We start from the raw sequence: 19,936 nt of genomic DNA, 5'->3' as shown, positions 1-19,936 counted from the left end.
TGAGTCTGGAAGGAGAGTTTACAGTCTAGGTTTGTAGGGAATTGTTTTATTTTATTAGAAATTCAGGGTTAGGTAAGAGAATATAGTGGTGTAGATAGGTCGTGACCGGCCTCACACTCCAGTACAGTAGGTGGCGGTGTATGCAGATGTCAGTTGGTTGCGATTCGCCAATAAAACTTAAAGAATAAGAAACCTTGCCCAATGGTAGTGTGAAGGTTTGGAGGAATATCACCACGTGGTTATGGTTGAGCCAATGGAACAGCCGAAGAGGTCGTAATCGTATCGGCAGATTATGGGGCGACAAAAACGAGAGTAAAGTAGCAAGAGAAGACGGCTGTATTTGTCGTAGATTGCGCAGCCCTTTAAACTAGCTCGTAGCAAACAGGACATCATTTATACATCCCTAGGACGTAGCATTCGCATAAGGTAGGATTCTATCTTTTCTGACTTTCTTCATGTCTAGCGACATCGAAATGTACCTAGCGAGCTATGCGCGCATGATGCTAGGAACGTCTGGCGGGGTCGTCACTACAAAGTCATAAACCCCGCCCATTTCTACAATCCTCATATTTTATTTTAAACTTAACCACAATTTTAACTTTAAACCTAACATTAAATTAGTAATTTTGACTTTGTGGCATTCGACTCTGACTTTGTGTATATAGAAGCTAGTGGAAACCATCTGGCGGTGTCATCTGTCTTTCCCTACTTCCAAGTTAGCTAACTACTGTAGCTAGCTGGAGTTAGTTCAGCAGCGACTAAATTGTAAACAACGTGCTGGTGAGTTTGTCCTGCAGGACTCTAACGTTACCGTTAGCTAGCTAATTTAGCCAGCTAGCAAGCAACCAGCAAATTCATCTTTACCGTGCCTGTTTAGCTAAAGCGTTTACCCACCCCAAACCAGGACTGAGTAGCTCACTGGCTAGGTATCTAGCTACAAGCTAGCATGTGATACTAAATATTTTTCTATCATTTCTACTGGAGGTAGTTTTGTAATCTGCACTTAATCATCAACCCAGGAGGATGTTCCGGGCTCAATGCTGTTAGCTACTGCTTAACACTATCATGTATTTAATTTGTCCAAGACAAGAGGGTGTGGAATTAAGTGTTGTGAAGAGTTGAAGTGTTGTGCGTCTTTGTAGCTAACTTTTGTTTGTTCTTTGTTACCTAGTTAGTTAGCTGGCTAGCTGCTTAATAAATCAGACAGTGAGTGATAAAAACTTTCTGTTTACAGTCTGAAATAAAGCAGGGCTCTACACCGAAGTTTTGTACAAGGAGCACGTTTGCGCCCCAGTTGAAGAATATATGCGCACAAATAAATTTAGCAGTACAATGAAAATTATTTGATATATTAAAGGTGAACTGACAGTGTTTTAACTATTTTGCAGATATGAAACAGACAGTTAAATATCAGTCAAGGTTGATGCTACAAAACCAACTTTATAAGAGTTTTTAAAAATAGGTTTTTATGTGACTCAACGTTTCATGATGTACACTAAACAGGTATTCCCAAACTGGGGTACGCACAATGCTGTCGGAGGTACGCCCCAAAAAAATGTGATTCACATTCCATAGATTAAGGGCCTGATTTAAATTATTTAAATTGACTGATTTCCTGAACTGTAACTCAGTAAAATCTTTAGATTAAAAAAATATATATATATATTTTTGTTCAGTGTAATTTAATTCATAACTAAGATTTTTCATTGTCGAAATAGGCATACAATACATATTTTTCCAAAAATGAACACTCACTCAATCGAATACTAACGTCCGTTCGGACATCCAACATCCATTTCTAATGAACAAATCAGTAAGTGCAGAGACTAGAAGCTGCTCCAAATCTATTCTGTCCCTATAAACATGGACATGGTACGCATTCTGTTATCCCAGACTAATGTGTTGATAACAATCAGAATTGAACAACGTAGGCTAAATTACCAAGCCATTGATTCTCAGGTTCTGCAAAGCCTCGGTCTGACCAGACCTACCGGAAACTAGTATTGTCAGCTATCAACCCTTCAGTTTAGTGGCATTTTGGCAGTTTTCAAGTGTTTGGTGGTTTTGCCTATTTCCTGAAGGCAACCTGTGGTGTCCTTGGAGTGTGCCGTTCCCACACATTGATTAGTGGGTTTGACATAGTTGTATTTTAGGACTCCATGTTCCTGAAGAGCTGTCGTCTCTGCAAGCTAATCTTTTGTCCCAAAGCCAGCCCAAACACCCTGGTTTAACATGCCATCAACTTAATTAAACCAATCAAGATTCCAAACAGACCAGTTGGGTGGTTACATCATTAATAAGACAGAAGAACATCAAACCTGTCCTAAAGGGTCACAGCTGGTTGTCTGTTTTTCCTTTGATTGAAACACAACTGGGGCAGATTTAGCAAAAGGTTTACGTGTGTTATTTACCAGTAGACCTAAAAGGAAAAAACATAATGATAAAACTTTCTTGGCATTAATTGTCATTAGTACAGAAATCCCTTTGCGGTCAGGATCAGGAGAAATTGAACAGTACAATATATTGGATTGTATATTCCGCAGGCTGTTCACTATTCTCATGACACACTCTGTCATCCTCATACAGCTCTATCTTTAAATTCAAATGGAGTGTTTTCACTTGTGGTCAGATGAGGTTCAGATGAACATATTTATTAGATTAAGAAACAAAATGGTAGTCTCTCTGCATCCTATAATAATTTAGCCTACTACTCTTAGCCTACTAACTGCCCCTGAAACTCTTCTGACTTCTCCTCTTCCCTCTACTAGATAGTGAGCCAGTGATTCGCCATGTCGGCCAAAGCCATCTCAGAGCAGACGGGGAAGGAGTTCCTCTACAAGCACATCTGCACCTCGGCGGCCGTGCAGAACCGCTTCCGCTATGCCAATGTCACCTCGGAGACGGACTGGGACCACTTGACGCAGGACCACCCATGGCTGCTCACTGAGGTACAATAAAATAGTATTGTCCTCCAGCAAGGACATTCTTCTCACCTTCTTGTACATGGACAAATAATCACAGTGCTAGGTAGTGATGCACTTATATGACATTTTTGGCCGATACCGATGTCCAATATTTTCCTTGCCCAAAAAAACGATACCAATATATATTTTTTTAGCTGCCTTTTAAGCATTATAGTACAGTTAAATAGTTAAAACACACACATTGACGCAGCGGTCTAAGGCACTGCATCTCGGTGCAAGAGGGGTCACTACAGTCTGCGGTTCGAATCCAGGCTATATCACATCTGGCCGTGATTGGGAGTTCCATATTGTGTCGCATAATTGGCCCAGCATCGTCCGGGTTTGGCCGGGGTAGGCCGTCATTGTAAATAAGAATTTGTTATTAACTGACTTGTCTAGTTAAATAAAGGTTATACACACCACACTGACAAAAATGTTATTTTGTTGGCATTTACGTATGTCCCCATTACCAGTAAAACATAATCAAAACCTATTTCTTTCACTTACTTGCTGTGTTGTTTCGTTGTTCAGTCGTTTCATTCTGAACCAGGATTTCTATGGAACGTCGTTTGGGTCTTTGCATGTCAAAAAAGATTGTTGACCAATCAGGACCTGAATATGACTGCACGTCACACAATATTTTAAAGCGTTCATACATTTTTTACGTAGTTATTACACATTGATTACACTAACACTCGTATTTCATATGTCACAACGATCTATCAATGCGTATGTAATGATGCTGGTAAAGTTGTCTCGCTCACCTACAGTGCTGGTCAAAAAAAGCTAGCTAGCTCATGTTTGCAAACAATGTTCTTCCCCAAAAACATAGCAAAACGACATCTGTTTCAGTAGCTATAGTTAGCTAGCTAGCTAACTATATAGCTAGGTGTCATCTAAAATAACCCTAATTTATAAGACAGTTCTTATTTTATTAATGGTGGTCGGACCCATCTATGTGACGCTAGTGACAATAAGGATTAGCCACAACAGTGGACTATGCGGTTAGCCTTCAAAATAAAAGTATGTCATTAATGGTGACGCAATTGAATACAAATAGTAGAACTATGCCATAATTTAATAAATCATGCTAAACGAGGTTGGAATGTTATATAAAATCAACAAAAGACAATCACTTGATAATTTGTAAAATCTGTTAAAATCATTACACAAGTATATATTTTTAAACCTGCATATTTAGTTAACTTCTACTTGCTACGCATCCGGGAGCACCCCCCACAGTAAAAAAGCTGACTAGCATAGCCTAGCATAGCGTCACAAGTAAATACTAGCATCTAAATATCATGAAATCACAAGTCCAAGACACCAGATGAAAGATACAGATCTTGTGAATCCAGCCATCATTTCTGATTTTTAAAATGTTTTACAGGGAAGACACAATATGTAAATCTATTAGCTAACCACGATAGCAAAAGACACCAAAAGACACCTTTTTTTCACAATTTTTTTCCTGCATGGGTAGCTATCATAATTTCGACCAAATAAAGATATATATAGCCACTAACCAAGAAACAACTTCATAAGATGACAGTCTGATAACATATTTATTGTATAGCATGTGTTTTTTTAGAAAAATGTGCATATTTCAGGTATAAATCACAGTTCTACATTGCAGCTGCAATCTGAAATAGTGCCGAAGCTGCCAGAATAATTACAGAGACCAACGTCAAAWACCTAATTACTCATCTTAAAACATTTCTGAAAAATACACAGCGTACAGCAAATGAAAGCCCAACATCTTGTGAATCCAGCCAATATGTCAGATTTTTTAAAGTGTTTTACAGCGAAAACACAATATAGCATTATATTAGCTTAGCACAATAGCCAGAAACACAAGCAATTTACCAGCAGCACAGGTTAGCGATCGTAACAATCCAGCAAAAGATATATAATTTTTGACTAACCTTGATATACTTCATCAGATGACAGTCCTGTAACATCATATTACACAATGCATATAGGTTTTGTTCGAAAATGTGCATATTTAGCAGCACAAATCGTGGTTATACAATGTGATCAGTAGCAACAGTTCATGCATTCTGGCCGGCGCCATCTTGGAYAGGCATCTAATCAATAAATAATCGTAAACTTGACAAAAAAATACAGGTTGGACAGCAAATGAAAGATGCATTAGTTATTAATGCAACCGCTGAGTTAATTTTAAAAATCTAACGTTACTAGACATACAGTGTGCGTTACAGCCAGACTAGTGCCGCAATAATGGCGGACAAATCCGTTTACATTTTTCCACATAAATACGGAATAACATCATAAATAGCTCTTACTTTTGGACGAGCTTCCATCAGAATCTTGGGCAAGMTGTCCTTTMTCCAAAAGAATCGTTGCTTGGTTGTAAAACGTCGTCTTCAACTTCGGAATTAGCAGCTAACAATAGCTATGTGGCCACAACATGCCCAAATCCTCAAAACGCAATACTAAGGAAATTCCGAAAATAGCAATATACTCGCATAAACTGATATAAATCGGTTTAAAATAACTTCGTTATGATGTTTCTAACACCTATATCGAATTAAATTACAGACGGATATATCTAAGGCCGATAACTGAGCGTTTCAAAATGCCATCCTGAGGTCTTGCTTTGCGTAATGACGCTCCCTTCGTTCCTTGGCCTTTTATAAGGTCTGAGATCTACGTAGAAACTCCATTCCAATTCTCATTGGTTACTGACATCCAGGGGAAGGCGGGTGCAGTTCATGTCGACCCATAGGATACATACAGAGCTTTAAACTGATCTGAGAACAGAGCCTCGTTTTCAGACCTTCGCAGTTCCTGTCATGGATTTCGCTGCAGAAAGAGTTCTGGTTCACCCACAGACATAATTCAAACGGTTTTAGAAACTAGAGTTTGTTTTCTATCCAATAGTAATAATAATATGCATATTGTACGAGCAAGAATTGAGTATGAGGCAGTTTAATTTGGAGACGATATTTTCCAAAGTGGAAACAGCACCCCCTAGATTGACAAAAGGTTAATATTGCCTGCTAACATGATTGTCTTTTAACTGCTTATGGCTGAAGGGGCAGTATTGAGTAGCTTGGATGAAAGGTGCCCATTGTAAATGGCCAGCTCCTCAGTCTCAGTTGCTAATATATGCATATTATTATTAGTATTGGATAGAAAACACTCTAAAGTTTCTAAAACTTTTTGAATTAAGTCTGTGAGATTAACAGAACTCATATGGCAGGCAAAAACCTGAGAAGTTCCACTTGCTGTTTGGATTTTTTCTGGGGGTGCCATATTTTCAACCAAGCTCTTATTGAATATAAAGAGATATGGATGGGTTTTCACTTCCTACGGCTGCCACTAGATGTCAATAGAACTTAGTCTGATGACTCTAATTTGAAGGGGATTCGAAGGAGACAGGAATGAGTCATGGAATCACTTCCATGAGGTGCCCACGCATTGAACTGGCGCGTTCACGTGATAGTGAGCTCCGTTCCTTCTCTCAATTGAAGTCGATTTAATTCTCCGGTTGGAACGTTATTCAAGATGTATGTTAACAACATTCTAAAGATTGATTCAGTACATCGTTTGACATGTTTCTACTGACTGTTACGGAACGTTTGGACATTTCGTCACGTTATAGTGGTCGCGCTTTGAGACTGGTTAGGGTATTTGGTAAACAATTCGAAAGTAGCTAATTTGACATAAATAACGGACATGAACGAACAAATCAAGCATTTATTGTGGACCTGGGATTCCTAGGACTGCATTCTGATGAATTCATCAAAGGTAAGGAAACATTTATCATGTATTTTCTGGTTTCTGTTGAGTCCAACATGGTGGCTAATTTGGCTAATCATCTGAGCTCCGTCTCAGATTATTGCATGGTTTATATTTCCGTAAAGGTTTTTTGAAATCTGACACAGCGGTTGCATTAAGGAGAGGTATATCTATAATTCAATGTGTATTACTTGTATTATCATTTATATTTATGTTGAGTATTTCTGTTGAAACGATGTGGCTATGCAAAGTCACTTGATGTTTTTGCAACTAGTGAATCTAACGCCTCAATGTAAACTCAGATTTTTTTATATAAATATGAACTTAATCAAACAAAACATGCATGTATTGTGTAACATGAAGTCCTATGAGTGTCATCTGATGAAAATAATCGAAGTTGAGTGATTAATTTCATCTCTATTCTGGTTTTTGTGAAAGCTATCTTTAGCTGGAAAAAATGGCTGTGGTTATTGTGGTTTTGTGGTGACCTAACATAATCGTTTGTAGTGGTTTCGCTGAAAAGCCTATTTGAAATCGGACACTTTGGTGGGATTAACAACAAGATTACCTTTAAAATGATATAAGACACATGAATGTCTGAGGAATTTTAATTATGAGATTTCTGTTTTTTGAATTTGGCGCCCTGCACTTGTCATATCGATCCCGTTAACTTCTTATGGCTGCAGTCCCGTTAACTAGGGAAATTGTCCCTTCTCTTGCGTTCTGTGCAACAGAGTCAGGGTATATGCAGCCGTTTGGGCCGCCTGGCTCGTTGCGAACTGTGTGACTATTTCTTCCTAACAAAGACAGCCACCTTTGCCAAACGGGGGATGATTTAACAAAAGCGCATTTGCCAAAAAAGCATAATCGTTGCACGAATGTACCTAACAATAAACATCAATGCCTTTCTTAAAATCAATACACAGAAGTATATAATTTTTAAACCTGCATATTTAGTTAAAAGAAATTCATGTTAGCAGGCAATATTAAACTAGGGAAATTGTGTCACTTGCGTTCATTGCATGCAGAGTCAGGGTATATGCAACAGTTTGGGCCGCCTGGCTCGTTGGGAACTAATTTGCCAGAATTTGACATAATATTGAAGGTTGTGCAATGTAACAGGAATATTTAGACTTATGGATGCCACCCGTTAGATAAAATACGGAAGGGTTCCGTATTTCACTGAAAGAACAAACGTTTTATTTTCGAAATGATAGTTTCCAGATTTGACCATATTAATGACCTAAGGCTCGTATTTCTGTGTGTTATTATGTTATAATTAAGTCTATGATTTGATATTTGATAGAGCAGTCTAACTGAGCGGTGTTAGGCAGCAGCAGGCTCGTAAGCATTCATTCAAATAGCACTTTCGTGCGTTTGCCAGCAGCTCTTCGCAATGCTTCAAGCATTGAGCTGTTTATGACTTCAAGCCTATCAACTCCCGAGATTAGGCTGGTGTAACCGATGTGACATGGCTAGCTAGTTAGCGGGATGCGCGCTAATAGCGTTTCAAACGTCACTCGCTCTGAGACTTGGAGTAGTTGCTCTGCAAGGGCCGCGGCTTTTGTGGAGCGATGGGTAACGATGCTTCGAGTGTGGCTGTTGTCGATGTGTTCCTGGTTCGAGCCCAGGTAGGAGCGAGGAGAGGGACGGAAGCTATACTGTTACACTGGCAATACTAAAGTGCCTGTAAGAAAGGTATATGAAATACAAATGGTATAGAGCGAAATAGTCCTAAAATAACCTAAAACTTCTTACCTGGGAATATTGAAGACTCATGTTAAAAGGAACCACCAGCTTTCATATGTTCTCATGTTCTGAGCAAGGAACTTAAACGTTAGCTTTTTTACATGGCACACATTGTACTTTTACTTTCTTCTCCAACACTTTGTTTTTGCATTATTTAAACCAAATTGAACATGTTTCATTTTTTGAGGCTAAATTGATTTTAGTGATGTATTATATTAAGTTAAAATAAGTGTTCATTCAGTATTGTTGTAATTGTCACTATTACAAATAAATACATTTCTAAAAATCGGCTGATTAATCGGTATCGGCTTCTTTTTTTTTTACAGCTTTGACAGTGCTACTGATAGTGGTGGCGCTTGGCTTGCACGTGCAAATTCAGATCACACAACATTCTATAATAGAACTATGTTATTTAATGCGTCAAATAGTGTTATTTGACGTGCATCTTTTTTGACACCCAAAGACCCAAACGGCTTTCCGTAGTATGTCGTGAAGCTAATAGCAGTGTCGCCATTACTGTGTAACTCCGGTAGGGCAACATCTGAGCAATAGCGCACTTTGTAACGTTAGTGTGTACCGGTGCTTGACCAACTGTGAAAGCCAACATCACCCACGACAGAAAACGGTTGATTGTCAAGGGCAATGAATTCCGTTATCTTGGCGTTAATGGATTCTGGCTCTAACCAGAATAGAAAGAGGAGTGGGAGGTCGCGGTGCACAACTGAGCAAGAGGACAAGTACATTTAGTGTCTAGTTTGAGAAACGGATGTCTTAAGTCCTCAACTGGCAGCTTCATTAAATAGTACCCGCAAAACACCAGTCTCAACGTCAACAGTGAAGAGGCGACTCCGGGATGCTGGCCTTCTAGGCAGAGTTCCTTTGTCCAGTGTCTATGTTCATTTGCCCATCTTAATCTTTTCTTTTTATTGGCCAGTCTGAGATATGGCTTTTTCTTTGCAACTCTGCCCAGAAGGCCAGCATCCCAGAGTCGCCTCTTCACTGTTGACTTTGAGACTGGTCCTAGCTGGTCTGTTTGTACACATCCGTCTGACTAGGGCCCCATGGGTAAATGCAGTGGTTCAGATGTTGATAGAAATTCGGTAGTGTTTTCCTTCAGATTTCCTCAGAATATACATGGCAGTGACGATGACCGAAGAACATTGTCTTGTGAGGTAATGCAGGTAATCCAGATTGGGAGACCAAAGTGACTTGAGTGCCTGTACGTTACAACAATAGCACAATGTGTTATTTGTCATGAAACAAAAAACCCTTCAGCTTTTCTTTTTCCTGGAAATGTCTTTCCTGTCCCGCGATGGACTGGGGCAATATATCCGGAGAGAGCGTTGATTCCGTAAAACAGTCCCTGATGTCTCTCTGGAAGGAGGTCCTCGCCCTGAGCTCGTCTACATTATTGTGAAGTGACTGAACGTTAGTGAGCAATATACTCTGAAGCGGTGGATGGTATGCACGCCATCTGAGTCTGACTAGGGCCCCACTTTTAACTCTTCTCGTGCATTAGCGTTTTGGTGCAGCCCCCGGGATGAATAGAACTGCCTCAAAGTTCAAGCAAAGGATCCAGGTCAGGGAAGTCGAATTTCTGGTGAGTGAATGCCAATCTAATATCCCAAAGTTATTCTAGGCTGTAGGTACAAGAAATGTTCTGCGCAAATAGTGTAAGGAAGAAAAAATCCTGCGAAATTGGCTAGAAACAGGGCATCTTCAACTATCGAGTGCTGTTTTCCTCAAATGATTTTGGCTTAGTTTTGTTTGCTTGCCATTATACTTTTGAGCATTCCGATAATGGTTTCATGACAACCCTATTACACAACCAATATTTTTACAATCACCGGGTTAATGGTAGACAAGTCCAGGCGCAATACAGTGAAACGATTCACCTGTGTGCTGTTGTCATGCTAACGTTGGTGTTGTCCATTCCCCCTACAGCGATTGGTTGTGAAGCCAGACCAGCTGATCAAGTGCAGAGGGAAGCTGGGCCTGGTGGGTGTTGACCTGGACCTGGTGGGCGTGCAGGAGTGGCTCAAGCCCCGCCTCATGAGGGAGACCACCGTGAGTTGATTGGCAGCTCACTGTGTTTTTCTCTCTTCTTGCTCTTTCTCTTTCTGTGTGCCTGCATGCATGATCCAGTGTGAAGTTTCCCCTAGTTAGAGCTAGGATCAGCTTCCCTTAACCAAACTGACCCCGGGTTAGCATGTAAGAGCAACTTCATCCTACTCCTCCCTCAACTTCATAAACAGAAACTCTGCTGCCATGTTCCCTCTTTTTTTCCTTGTCCTGAATCCAATTAGCTGCAGCCAATTTGACACTGGTGGAAGTGGGTGCTTGCTGCAGGAGTTAGAAAGTTACAGCTGAGGAGTTTTTGTACACCTAGTGTACAGCTTTGATGTTTCCAGATTTTTCAAAAGCAATTTGACTTCAATCTATAGGCCTAGCCATTGTAGTGCTTAGTGTAGCCTTTCTTTATATTTAGCCAGGATGGGCTACTCAATAACACTTGCCACTGTTTTCCAGGAAGTCCTAACAGGGAGACCTGGCATGGAGCCATCATCTCCATTTTGTTTCCTTCCTGTTCGTTCAGATCTCCAAACAGGAATGGAACTAGGCCTTCCTTTCTTATCTAGCTGTCTATCAGAGGTAGTAGTGAGATGGCGGTGCTTGAGGGAACAATGCCCTCTGCTCATTGGCAGGTTCCCCTGCCCCAACAGTGTGCAGCTCTGGGCTTGTTAATGCAGTGAATGTGTGGCATGCAGACAGGTGCCCATCTCAGGGGCTGCTAATCCACAACACACTGCTCATCACAGCTCAACCACAAGTTATGAAATATGCCTCCTAGTTAGAGGCCCTCATACACTGTAGTTTCAGACAGTTCGTCAGTCTCTCATTAGTTGTCCTCTGCCCATGTTCCTTGTGTGCTTCATATCCTGACTACCCTATTGTCAAACTGCGGTCAACTGTGGTCTACAGACTCTTTGTCCACAGAGTCCAGACCACAGGCCTTCCTCTCCTCACCTAAAGAAGAAAGTAGAGGCACAAGACTTTCAAAGTCCTTACAATGAGCCTGACTGATTTATCTTGGAGGGAGCAAGTTTGGGAGACCAGGTTTTAGAGACCCGAGTCGTATTCTCTTGGAATTAAACTGTTTTCCTATGGCAGCGATGTTCTACTTGGTTCAGCTGCGGCCCGGTAACTTTTTTTTATTTTCTTGAACTGTTGGTCAGGGGGCCGGAACATAATTACAAATCATTTGTAGACTGCAAATTGACCCCAAGAAGCCCAAACGGATATATTTGACTAAAACATAATACTTTTTTATTTCGCTTACATTTGTATACGATCACACAACTCTCTATTATGTGTGGGAATATTTTGGAACAAATTTCCAAAATTAAAATCACTTGGAGCTGATTTGCTGGTGTTTTTACAGTCTGTCCAACAATTAAAAAACTTGGGTGGGCCAAATACAATCACCTGTGGACCACCAGTTGGGGAACCCTGTCTTACGGTGTGCACTAATAAATACGATCCTGGTTTGTCATCTGCGGCATGTTCACCATGTGCCAGGCAGTACTTGTTCATGAGCATACAGCGTGCAAACATAGGGAGCTTAGGTTGCCATCTGTCTCCACTGCCAGGACCGGAGGGCTCCGAGTTATGTTTAGAACCCCTGATGCAAGGAGTCAGAGGGTATGTAATGCCAATGTCAGGAGGCTAGTACGGCCAAAACAACCTTATTAGGTCTGTCGTGGAAATTCAGTACTGAGAGAGACTGTCGGACCGAGTGCTTGAATCATACAGAGAATACCGAGTCTTTATATACCAAACCTAAAAATGCTTCAACCATGGCTGGCAAACATGCAGATTGGGCACCATAACCCACCCTGGGTTCATCCAGTCGTTTATCTGCATGGGGTGTTATTTTACTCCTCCAAGCTAAGTTTCCCAGAAAGATGAGACAATGAGGGATTGTTCTAAACTCTTCCAGGCTGTCTCTCTCTCGGGTTACACACACCCCACATCCTGTCCATGGAATACATCTCCCTCAGTGGACCGCTGATCATAGAATGGAATGTGGCTGTCACGTTTTATCACCCTCTAGTAAAACCCATTTCCTTGACGCCCAGACTAGCTGCAGGAAGCTAGAGTGGTCACCATAAAAACTCAGCCTTAGCAGGCCAGTCTTACTCTTAATGAAATATATAATCGTTTACTATTAATATCAAACAAATCAGGTAAGTATGTCATTTTTCTATCACAGGTACAATGCTCTTTTCCATTTTACTGCACTTCTTTTTTCTAGGGCCAGCTTTTCAGCAGAATGGAGCATTTTTGCATAATCATTATTTTCCACCATTGATTATGTTGCTTTTCCACAGTGCTCCATAATGTGAAAATACAATTTCCTCAGACATCTTTATATCCCTTTGCCACATAATAGTACTAAACTAAATGGTGAATTAATCTATTTTACTGTTTCTCACCAGGTGGCAAAAGCGAAAGGCATCCTGAAGAACTTTCTCATTGAACCGTTTGTTGCACATACACAGGTAATTTGTGTGAGGTTGTCTTAAATATCCTACATGTCAGAGCAAAAACCAAGCTATGAGGTCGAAGGAACTCTCCATAGAGCTCCGAGCAAGGATTGTGTCGAGGCACAGATCTAGGGAAGGGTACCAAAACATTTCTTCAGCATTGATGGTTCCCAAGAACACAGTGGCCTTCATTCTTAAATGGATGAAGTTTGGAACAACCAAGACTCTTCCTAGAGCTGGCTAACCAGCCAAACTGAGCAATCGGGGGACAAGGGCCTTGGTCAGGGAGTTGACAAAGAACCCCATGGTCACTCTGATAGAGCAAAAACCATGCCTCAATGGTGCTTCAACATAGTATTGAGTAAAGGGTCTGAATATTTATGTAAATGTGAGATTTCAGTTTTTTTGGTTTATACATTTGTTTTAGTTTTTCTTTATGGGGTATTGTGTGTAGATTGAGGGGAAAAATCTATTTAATCAATTTTAGAATAAGGCTGTAACATAAGAACATTTGGAAAAAGTAAAGGGGTCTGAATAGTTTCTGAATGCACTGTAATATAACTGTCAAAACAATCTACCTCTGCTCCCTCTAACTTTTACTCCCTCCCTTACTACCCCCCTGCTCCCTTTGTGCTCCGCAGGAGGAGGAGTTCTACATATGCATCTACGCCGCCCGAGAGGGCGACCACGTGCTCTTCCACCACGAGGGAGGCGTTGATGTGGGGGACGTAGACGCCAAGGCCCAGAGGCTGCTGGTGGGAGTGGACGACAAGCTGAGCGAGGACTCTGTCAAGGAGCAGCTCTTCATGCATGTCCCAGACGACAAGAAAGAGTAAGTGACCGAGAGCCGCGGTTCAGGGGTGTCAAACTCAATCACTGGAGGGCAGTGTCTGATGGTTTTTGTTATTTCCTTTTAGTTCATGCCCAGTTCAAACCTAGACAACCAGGTGAGGGTAGTTTCTAACAAATCAATTACCTTAAATGATCAATCACATACATGTGCGGTGTGAACCCGCAGACACTCAGCCCTCAAGGATTTGAGTTTGACACCCCTGCTTTAAAGCAAAAGCTGTACAGGGGTTACAGAGTTGAGTCCTATTTTTTTTTCAGCTCACATTTTTTAAGCTTCAAAATATTTATGGTGTGAAATATCCAATCACCAACGCTCACAGATACCTGACGCTCAACTGCCAATGCCACAAAAAATGAGGGAGGTTGATTTTGAATTTTTGCATTGAGAAAGTCTGTCCTTTGCCCAGCCCTTGCTTTCAGCTGCAGGCATATATACACTGAAACCTCCTTAGTCACAAACCCTTTAAAATGTTTCAGTAGAACGATGAACCTGCAATGCTCATCACCAAGCCATTTCACTTTCTGTGTTACGAAATGTAGTTTCAAAGTTTGTTGGACCGCATCTTTTAGCAATACCAAGGGACTCGCGACTCTACTCGGAGTTGAATATGAAGGACTGAGACTACAATTCTAGGTATTGAGAGGCCCTGATGAAAGCGTTAACCGATACGCATTGGTTTATTTTAATAATGACTTACTAATTAGCCCACACATGAAAGGCTTTTTCTTTGAAACCCACACTGGACTTTTTTATGCCACTAACGTTTGCTTTTCACTTAATGCTAGGTACTTTCGGATTTGACTGACTTGAGGTTTAGTGATTTGTGGTATTATGGTGTCCCCCTCAACATTCTGTGGTGAACTAGTGGGAGTACTTTTTATTTTTTATTTAACCTTTATTTAACTAGGCAAGTCAGTTAAGAACAAATTATTATTATCTTCAATTACAGCCTATGCCGGCCAAACCCGGACGACGCTGGGCCAATTGTGCGCTGCCCTATGGGACTCCCAATCACGGCCGGCTGTGATACAGCTTGGAATCGAACCAGGGTGTCTGTAGTGACGCCTCAAGCACTGAGATGCAGTGACTTAGACCGTTGCGCTACTCGGGAGCCCATACTTAACATTTCCTGCTGTGTCTGTGGTCTCTTAATCCACTTTCCCACCCATGACAAGAAGAGTCTGACTCAATTACATACCTCAGTTATTTATAGTGTTTATAGGCAACGCACTCCACATTAGGCTGGACAGTGGACACAGTGAAATTAACTTTGATACGGCCCAATCTGCACCGCTATTCCCTAAGTAGTGCACTATATATAGGGTATTGAGTGCCATTTAGGACTCATCCAAGGTTATTGCTCTGTGTCCACAATATAGTGCACTACTTTTGACCTAGGGGCCCAGGTCAAAAGTAGTGCACTATGTAGGGAATAGGGTGCCATTTGAGATGCTTGTTTTCTCGATGTGTGGACTAGCTCATTGTTTCACCCTGAGGGGTTCCCGAAGTTTAAGTGATGACTGTCTAGTATTCTGTAAACTCATTGTGTGCATACCAAATGGGACAATATTCCATATATAATGCACTTTTCCGCTCTAATCAGGTATTGATTTACTGTAGACCTGGAACACCAGGTGGGTGCAATTAATTATCAGGTAGGATAGAACCGGCAGGCTCCGGACCTCGTATGGTAAGACTTGAAGACCCCTGATTTTATAGGGATTAGAGTGCCATTTGGGACACAGACATTCTAACCATTACATAGTAATGGGGAGTAATTTTTATTTCCTACTAACATTTTAGTTTATTATTAAATCCTTTTTAAAACTCCAATTTAAAGAGACGTCTTGTCTACAGTTTTCCATGTGGTCTTATATGCAGTTTCCCAAGATGGCTCTCCTCTGATCTAAACTGTTGATGTTTGTTGTATGCAGGGTCCTGGTCAGTTTTGTTGTGGGTCTCTTTAACCTGTATGAGGACCTTTACTTCACTTACCTGGAGATCAACCCACTGGGTAAGTCAACTTGTTTTACTGAGGCTATTTTACTTGGACGTTTAACTAAGGATGCTATCATATATCCCTGTATGGTTCGGATCGTGGAGCTTTTGGTACTAGGGCTGGGAGTTGCCAGAGACCTCACGATACGATATTATTGCAATATTATCGCATAGGTGCCCATAAGTTATGTATTGCAATTCGATGTTTCAAACATACTGCTCACCATATGCCTGCTGCAGCGGGACAAGCAAGAGCCATGAGAATTAGTTTTGATCAGTCATGGAAATAAAATTGCTGAAAACAAAGTTGCTCCTTATTTAAAAAGAGATGGAGAACAAGCTACAGTGCCTTCAAAAAGTATTCATACCCCATGACTTATTCCATATTTTGTTGTTACAGTGTGAATTCAAAATGGATTAAAAATAATTTCTCTCACCCAATAATGACGGTGAAAACATGTTTTTAGAAATGTAAGCAAATTTGTTGAAAAATAAATGCCAAAATATCTCATTTACATAAGTAAATACACTGCTCAAAAAAATAAAGGGAACACTTAAACAACACAATGTAACTCCAAGTCATCACACTTCTGTGAAATCAAACTGTCCACTTAGAAGCAACACTGATTGACAATAAATTTCACATGCTGTTGTGCAAATGGAATAGACAAAAGGTGGAAATTATGGCAATTAGCAAGACACCCCCAAAAAAGAGAGTGATTCTGCAGGTGGGACCACAGACAACTTCTCAGTTCCTATGCTTCCTGGCTGTAGTTTTGGTCACTTTTGAATGCTGGCGGTGCTCTCACTCTAGTGGTAGCATGAGACGGAGTCTACAACCCACACAAGTGCTCAGGTATGCAGTTCATCCAGGATGGCACATCAATGCGAGCTGTGGCAAAAGGTTTGCTGTGTCGTTCAGCGTAGTGTCCAGAGCATGGAGGCGCTACCAGGAGACAGGCCAGTACATCAGGAGACGTGGAGAGGCCGTAGGAGGGCAACAACCCACAGCAGGACCGCTACCTCCGCCTTTGTGCAAGGAGTGCACTGCCAGAGCCCTGCAAAATGACCTCCAGCAGGCCACAAATGTGCATGTGTCTGCTCAAACGGTCAGAAACAGACTCCATGAGGGCCTGAGGTCCACAGGTGGGGTGGTTTGCTTACAGCCCAGCACCGTGCAGGACGTTTGGCATTTGCCAGAGAACACCAAATTGGCAAATTGCCACTGGCGCCCTGTGCTCTCACAGATGAAAGCAGGTTCACACTGAGCACATGAGCACATGTGACAGACGTGACAGAGTCTGGAGACGCCGTGGAGAATGTTCTGCTGCCTGCAACATCCTCCAGCATGACCGGTTTGGCTGGGTCAGTCATGGTGGGTGGGCTTTTCTTTGTGGGCCGCACAGCCCTCCATGTGCTCGCCAGAGGTAGCCTGACTGCCATTAGGTACCGAGATAGATCCTCAGACCCCTTGTGAGACCATATGCTGACACATGCACATTTGTGGCCTGCTGGAGGTCATTTGCAGGCTCTGGCAGTACACCTCCTTGCACAAAGCGGAGTAGCGGTCCTGCTGCTGGTTGTTGCCCTCCTACGGCCTCCTCCACGTCTCCTGATGTACTGGCCTGTCTCCTGGTAGCGCCTCCATGCTCTGGACACTACGCTGACAGACACAGCAAACCTTTTTGCCACAGCTCGCATTGATGTGCCATCCTGAAACTGCACTACCTGAGCCACTTGTGTGGGTTGTAGACTCCGTCTCATGCTACCACTAGAGTGAGAGCACCCCAGCATTCAAAAGTGACAAAACATCAGCCAGGAAGCATAGGAACTGAGAAGTGGTCTGTGGTCACCACCTGCAGAATCACTCCTTTTTTGGGGGTGTCTTGCTAATTGCCTATAATTTCCACCTTTTGTCTATTCCATTTGTACAACAGCATGTGAAATTTATTGTCAATCAGTGTTGCTTCCTAAGTGGACAGTTTGATTTCATAGAAGTGTGATTGACTTGGAGTTACATTGTGTTGTTTAAGTGTTCCCTTTATTTTTTTGAGCAGTGTACTTTGTAGAAACACTTTCTAGGTACGTCTCTAACAGCTTTCCACACCTGGATTGTGCAACATTTGCCCATTTTTATTATTTTCAAAATGCTGCAAGCTCTGTCAAATTTGGTTGTTTATCATTGCTAGACAACCATTTTCAGGTCTTGCAAAATATTTAAGCAGATTTGTCAATTGTAGCTCGGCCACTCAGGAACATTTATGATCTTCTTGGTAAGCAGCTCCAGTGTATATTTGGCCTTGTTTTAGGTTATTGTCCTGCTGAAAGGTGAATTAATCTCCCACTGTCTGGTGGAAAGCAGACTGAACCAGGTTTTCCTCTAGGATTTTGCCTGTGCTTAGCTCCATTCCGTTTATTTTTTTTATTCTGAACAACTCCCCAGTCCTTAACGATTACATGATGCAGCCACCACTTTGCTTGAAAATATGGAGAGTGGTACCCAGTAATGTGTTGTATGTTGTGGGCAAATCCAATAGCACTTTGTATTCAGGACAAATAGTTAATTTCTTTGCCAACCTTTTTTGCAGTATTACTTTAGTGCTTGTTGAAAACAGAATGAATGTTTTGGAATACTTTTATTCTGTACAGGCTTCCTTCTTTTCAGTCTTGTCAATTACGTTGGTATTGCGGAGTACTTAAAATGTTGTTGATCCATCCTCAGTTTTTCATAGCCATTTAACTTCAACCGTTTTTAAGTCCCCATTGGCCTCATGGTGAAATCCCTGAGCGGTTTCCTTCCTCTCTGGCAATTTGAGTTAGGAAGGACGCCTGTATCTTTGTAGTGACTGGGTTTATTAATACACCATCCAACGTGTAATTGCTTCACCATGCTCAAAGGGATATTCAATGTCTTTTTTTTTTTTAACAGCTAATTGTATGTGTGGTGTGCAGAGATGAGGTAGTCATTAAAAAAATCGTGTTAAACACTATTGTCCATGCAACTTCTTAAGCACATTTTCGTCCTTAACTTTGTCTTTCCATAACAAAGGGGTTGAATACTTACTGACTAAAGACATTTCAGCTTTTCATTTGTAAAAATTTGATAAACATAATTCCACTTTGACCTTATGGGGTATTGTGTGTAGGCCAGTGATGACAAATCTCAATTTAGTCTTAATTTAAAATGGATTCACACAACGAAATGTGGAGAACGTCAAGGGGTATGAATACTTTGAAGGCACTGTATTTAGGAAAAATACAGGAGCTTTGGTGCAAGTACAGCAAATTAGCACACAATATTGTCGATACAATATATTGGCATATAAAATCCCGATATGTAACTATATATCTTTTTTTTACTGTAGTATCCCGTTCTGCGTTAAAATGTATATGAAATGCAAATGAGATCTGGACCTGCTTGAAATATGTGAAAATGCCTTAAAGCCAGGCTTTTACAACCAAGCTCCCACAGCAATGGCTCAGCAGTACCTCTCACTTTGAATTCCTCATTGTAAATCAGCTGTCGTCTTTAACTCTCCATTGATATAGCACGGCATTTCTTTTTCTCTCCAGTGGTCAACCAAGATGGCGTGTTTGTCCTCGACATGGCAGCCAAAATTGATGCCACAGCTGACTACATCTGCAAGGCGAAGTGGGGTGACGTGGAGTTCCCCCCACCCTTTGGGAGAGAAGCCTACCCCGAGGTGAGTTGGACCGAGGGTCTACAAATGTACACTACATGGCCAAAAGTACATGGACACCTGCTCGTCGAACATCTCATTCCAAAATCATGGGTGTTCATATCGAGTTGGTCCCCCCTTTGCTGCTATAACAGCCTCCACTCTTCCGGGAAGGCTTTCCACTAGATGTTGGAACATTGCTGCGTGGACTTGCTTCCATTCAGCAACAAGCAATAGTGTGGTCGGGCCCTGATGTTGGGCAGTAAGCCTGGCTCGCAGTCGGCGTTCCAGTTCAGCCCAAAGGTGTTTGGTGTGGTAGAACTTGACCCCATCTATCTTGACAAACCATTTCTGTATGGACCTCGCTTTTTTGTCATTCAG

At 41.5% G+C, this 19,936-nt stretch overlaps 1 protein-coding gene across 2 annotated transcripts in view; it reads left to right on the top strand.

Moving 5' to 3' along the window:
• Positions 1-261: 261 nt before the first annotated feature.
• Positions 262-19,936, top strand: part of LOC111967637 (ATP-citrate synthase) — a 107,072-nt gene continuing 87,397 nt past the window's right edge. Inside the window, exons 1-7 of one of the 2 annotated variants that reach the window (XR_011480330.1) lie at positions 262-426; positions 2,769-2,948; positions 10,422-10,544; positions 12,977-13,039; positions 13,666-13,856; positions 15,812-15,891; positions 19,449-19,579. Coding sequence is in view for 1 of the 2 variants with exons in the window: in XM_023992830.2 (XP_023848598.1) it covers positions 2,790-2,948; positions 10,422-10,544; positions 12,977-13,039; positions 13,666-13,856; positions 15,812-15,891; positions 19,449-19,579 (747 nt within the window). In the remaining variant the exon portion in view is untranslated. The remainder of the gene's footprint in view (positions 427-2,768; positions 2,949-10,421; positions 10,545-12,976; positions 13,040-13,665; positions 13,857-15,811; positions 15,892-19,448; positions 19,580-19,936) is intronic. The other variant, XM_023992830.2, reaches the window with a different exon arrangement.

Source organism: Salvelinus sp. IW2-2015, linkage group LG8 (genome assembly GCF_002910315.2).
Source record: "Salvelinus sp. IW2-2015 linkage group LG8, ASM291031v2, whole genome shotgun sequence".
Lineage (NCBI taxonomy): Eukaryota > Metazoa > Chordata > Actinopteri > Salmoniformes > Salmonidae > Salvelinus > Salvelinus sp. IW2-2015.
The sequence above is the reverse complement of the archived record's forward strand: the minus strand, read 5'-3'. Positions and strand labels throughout refer to the sequence as shown.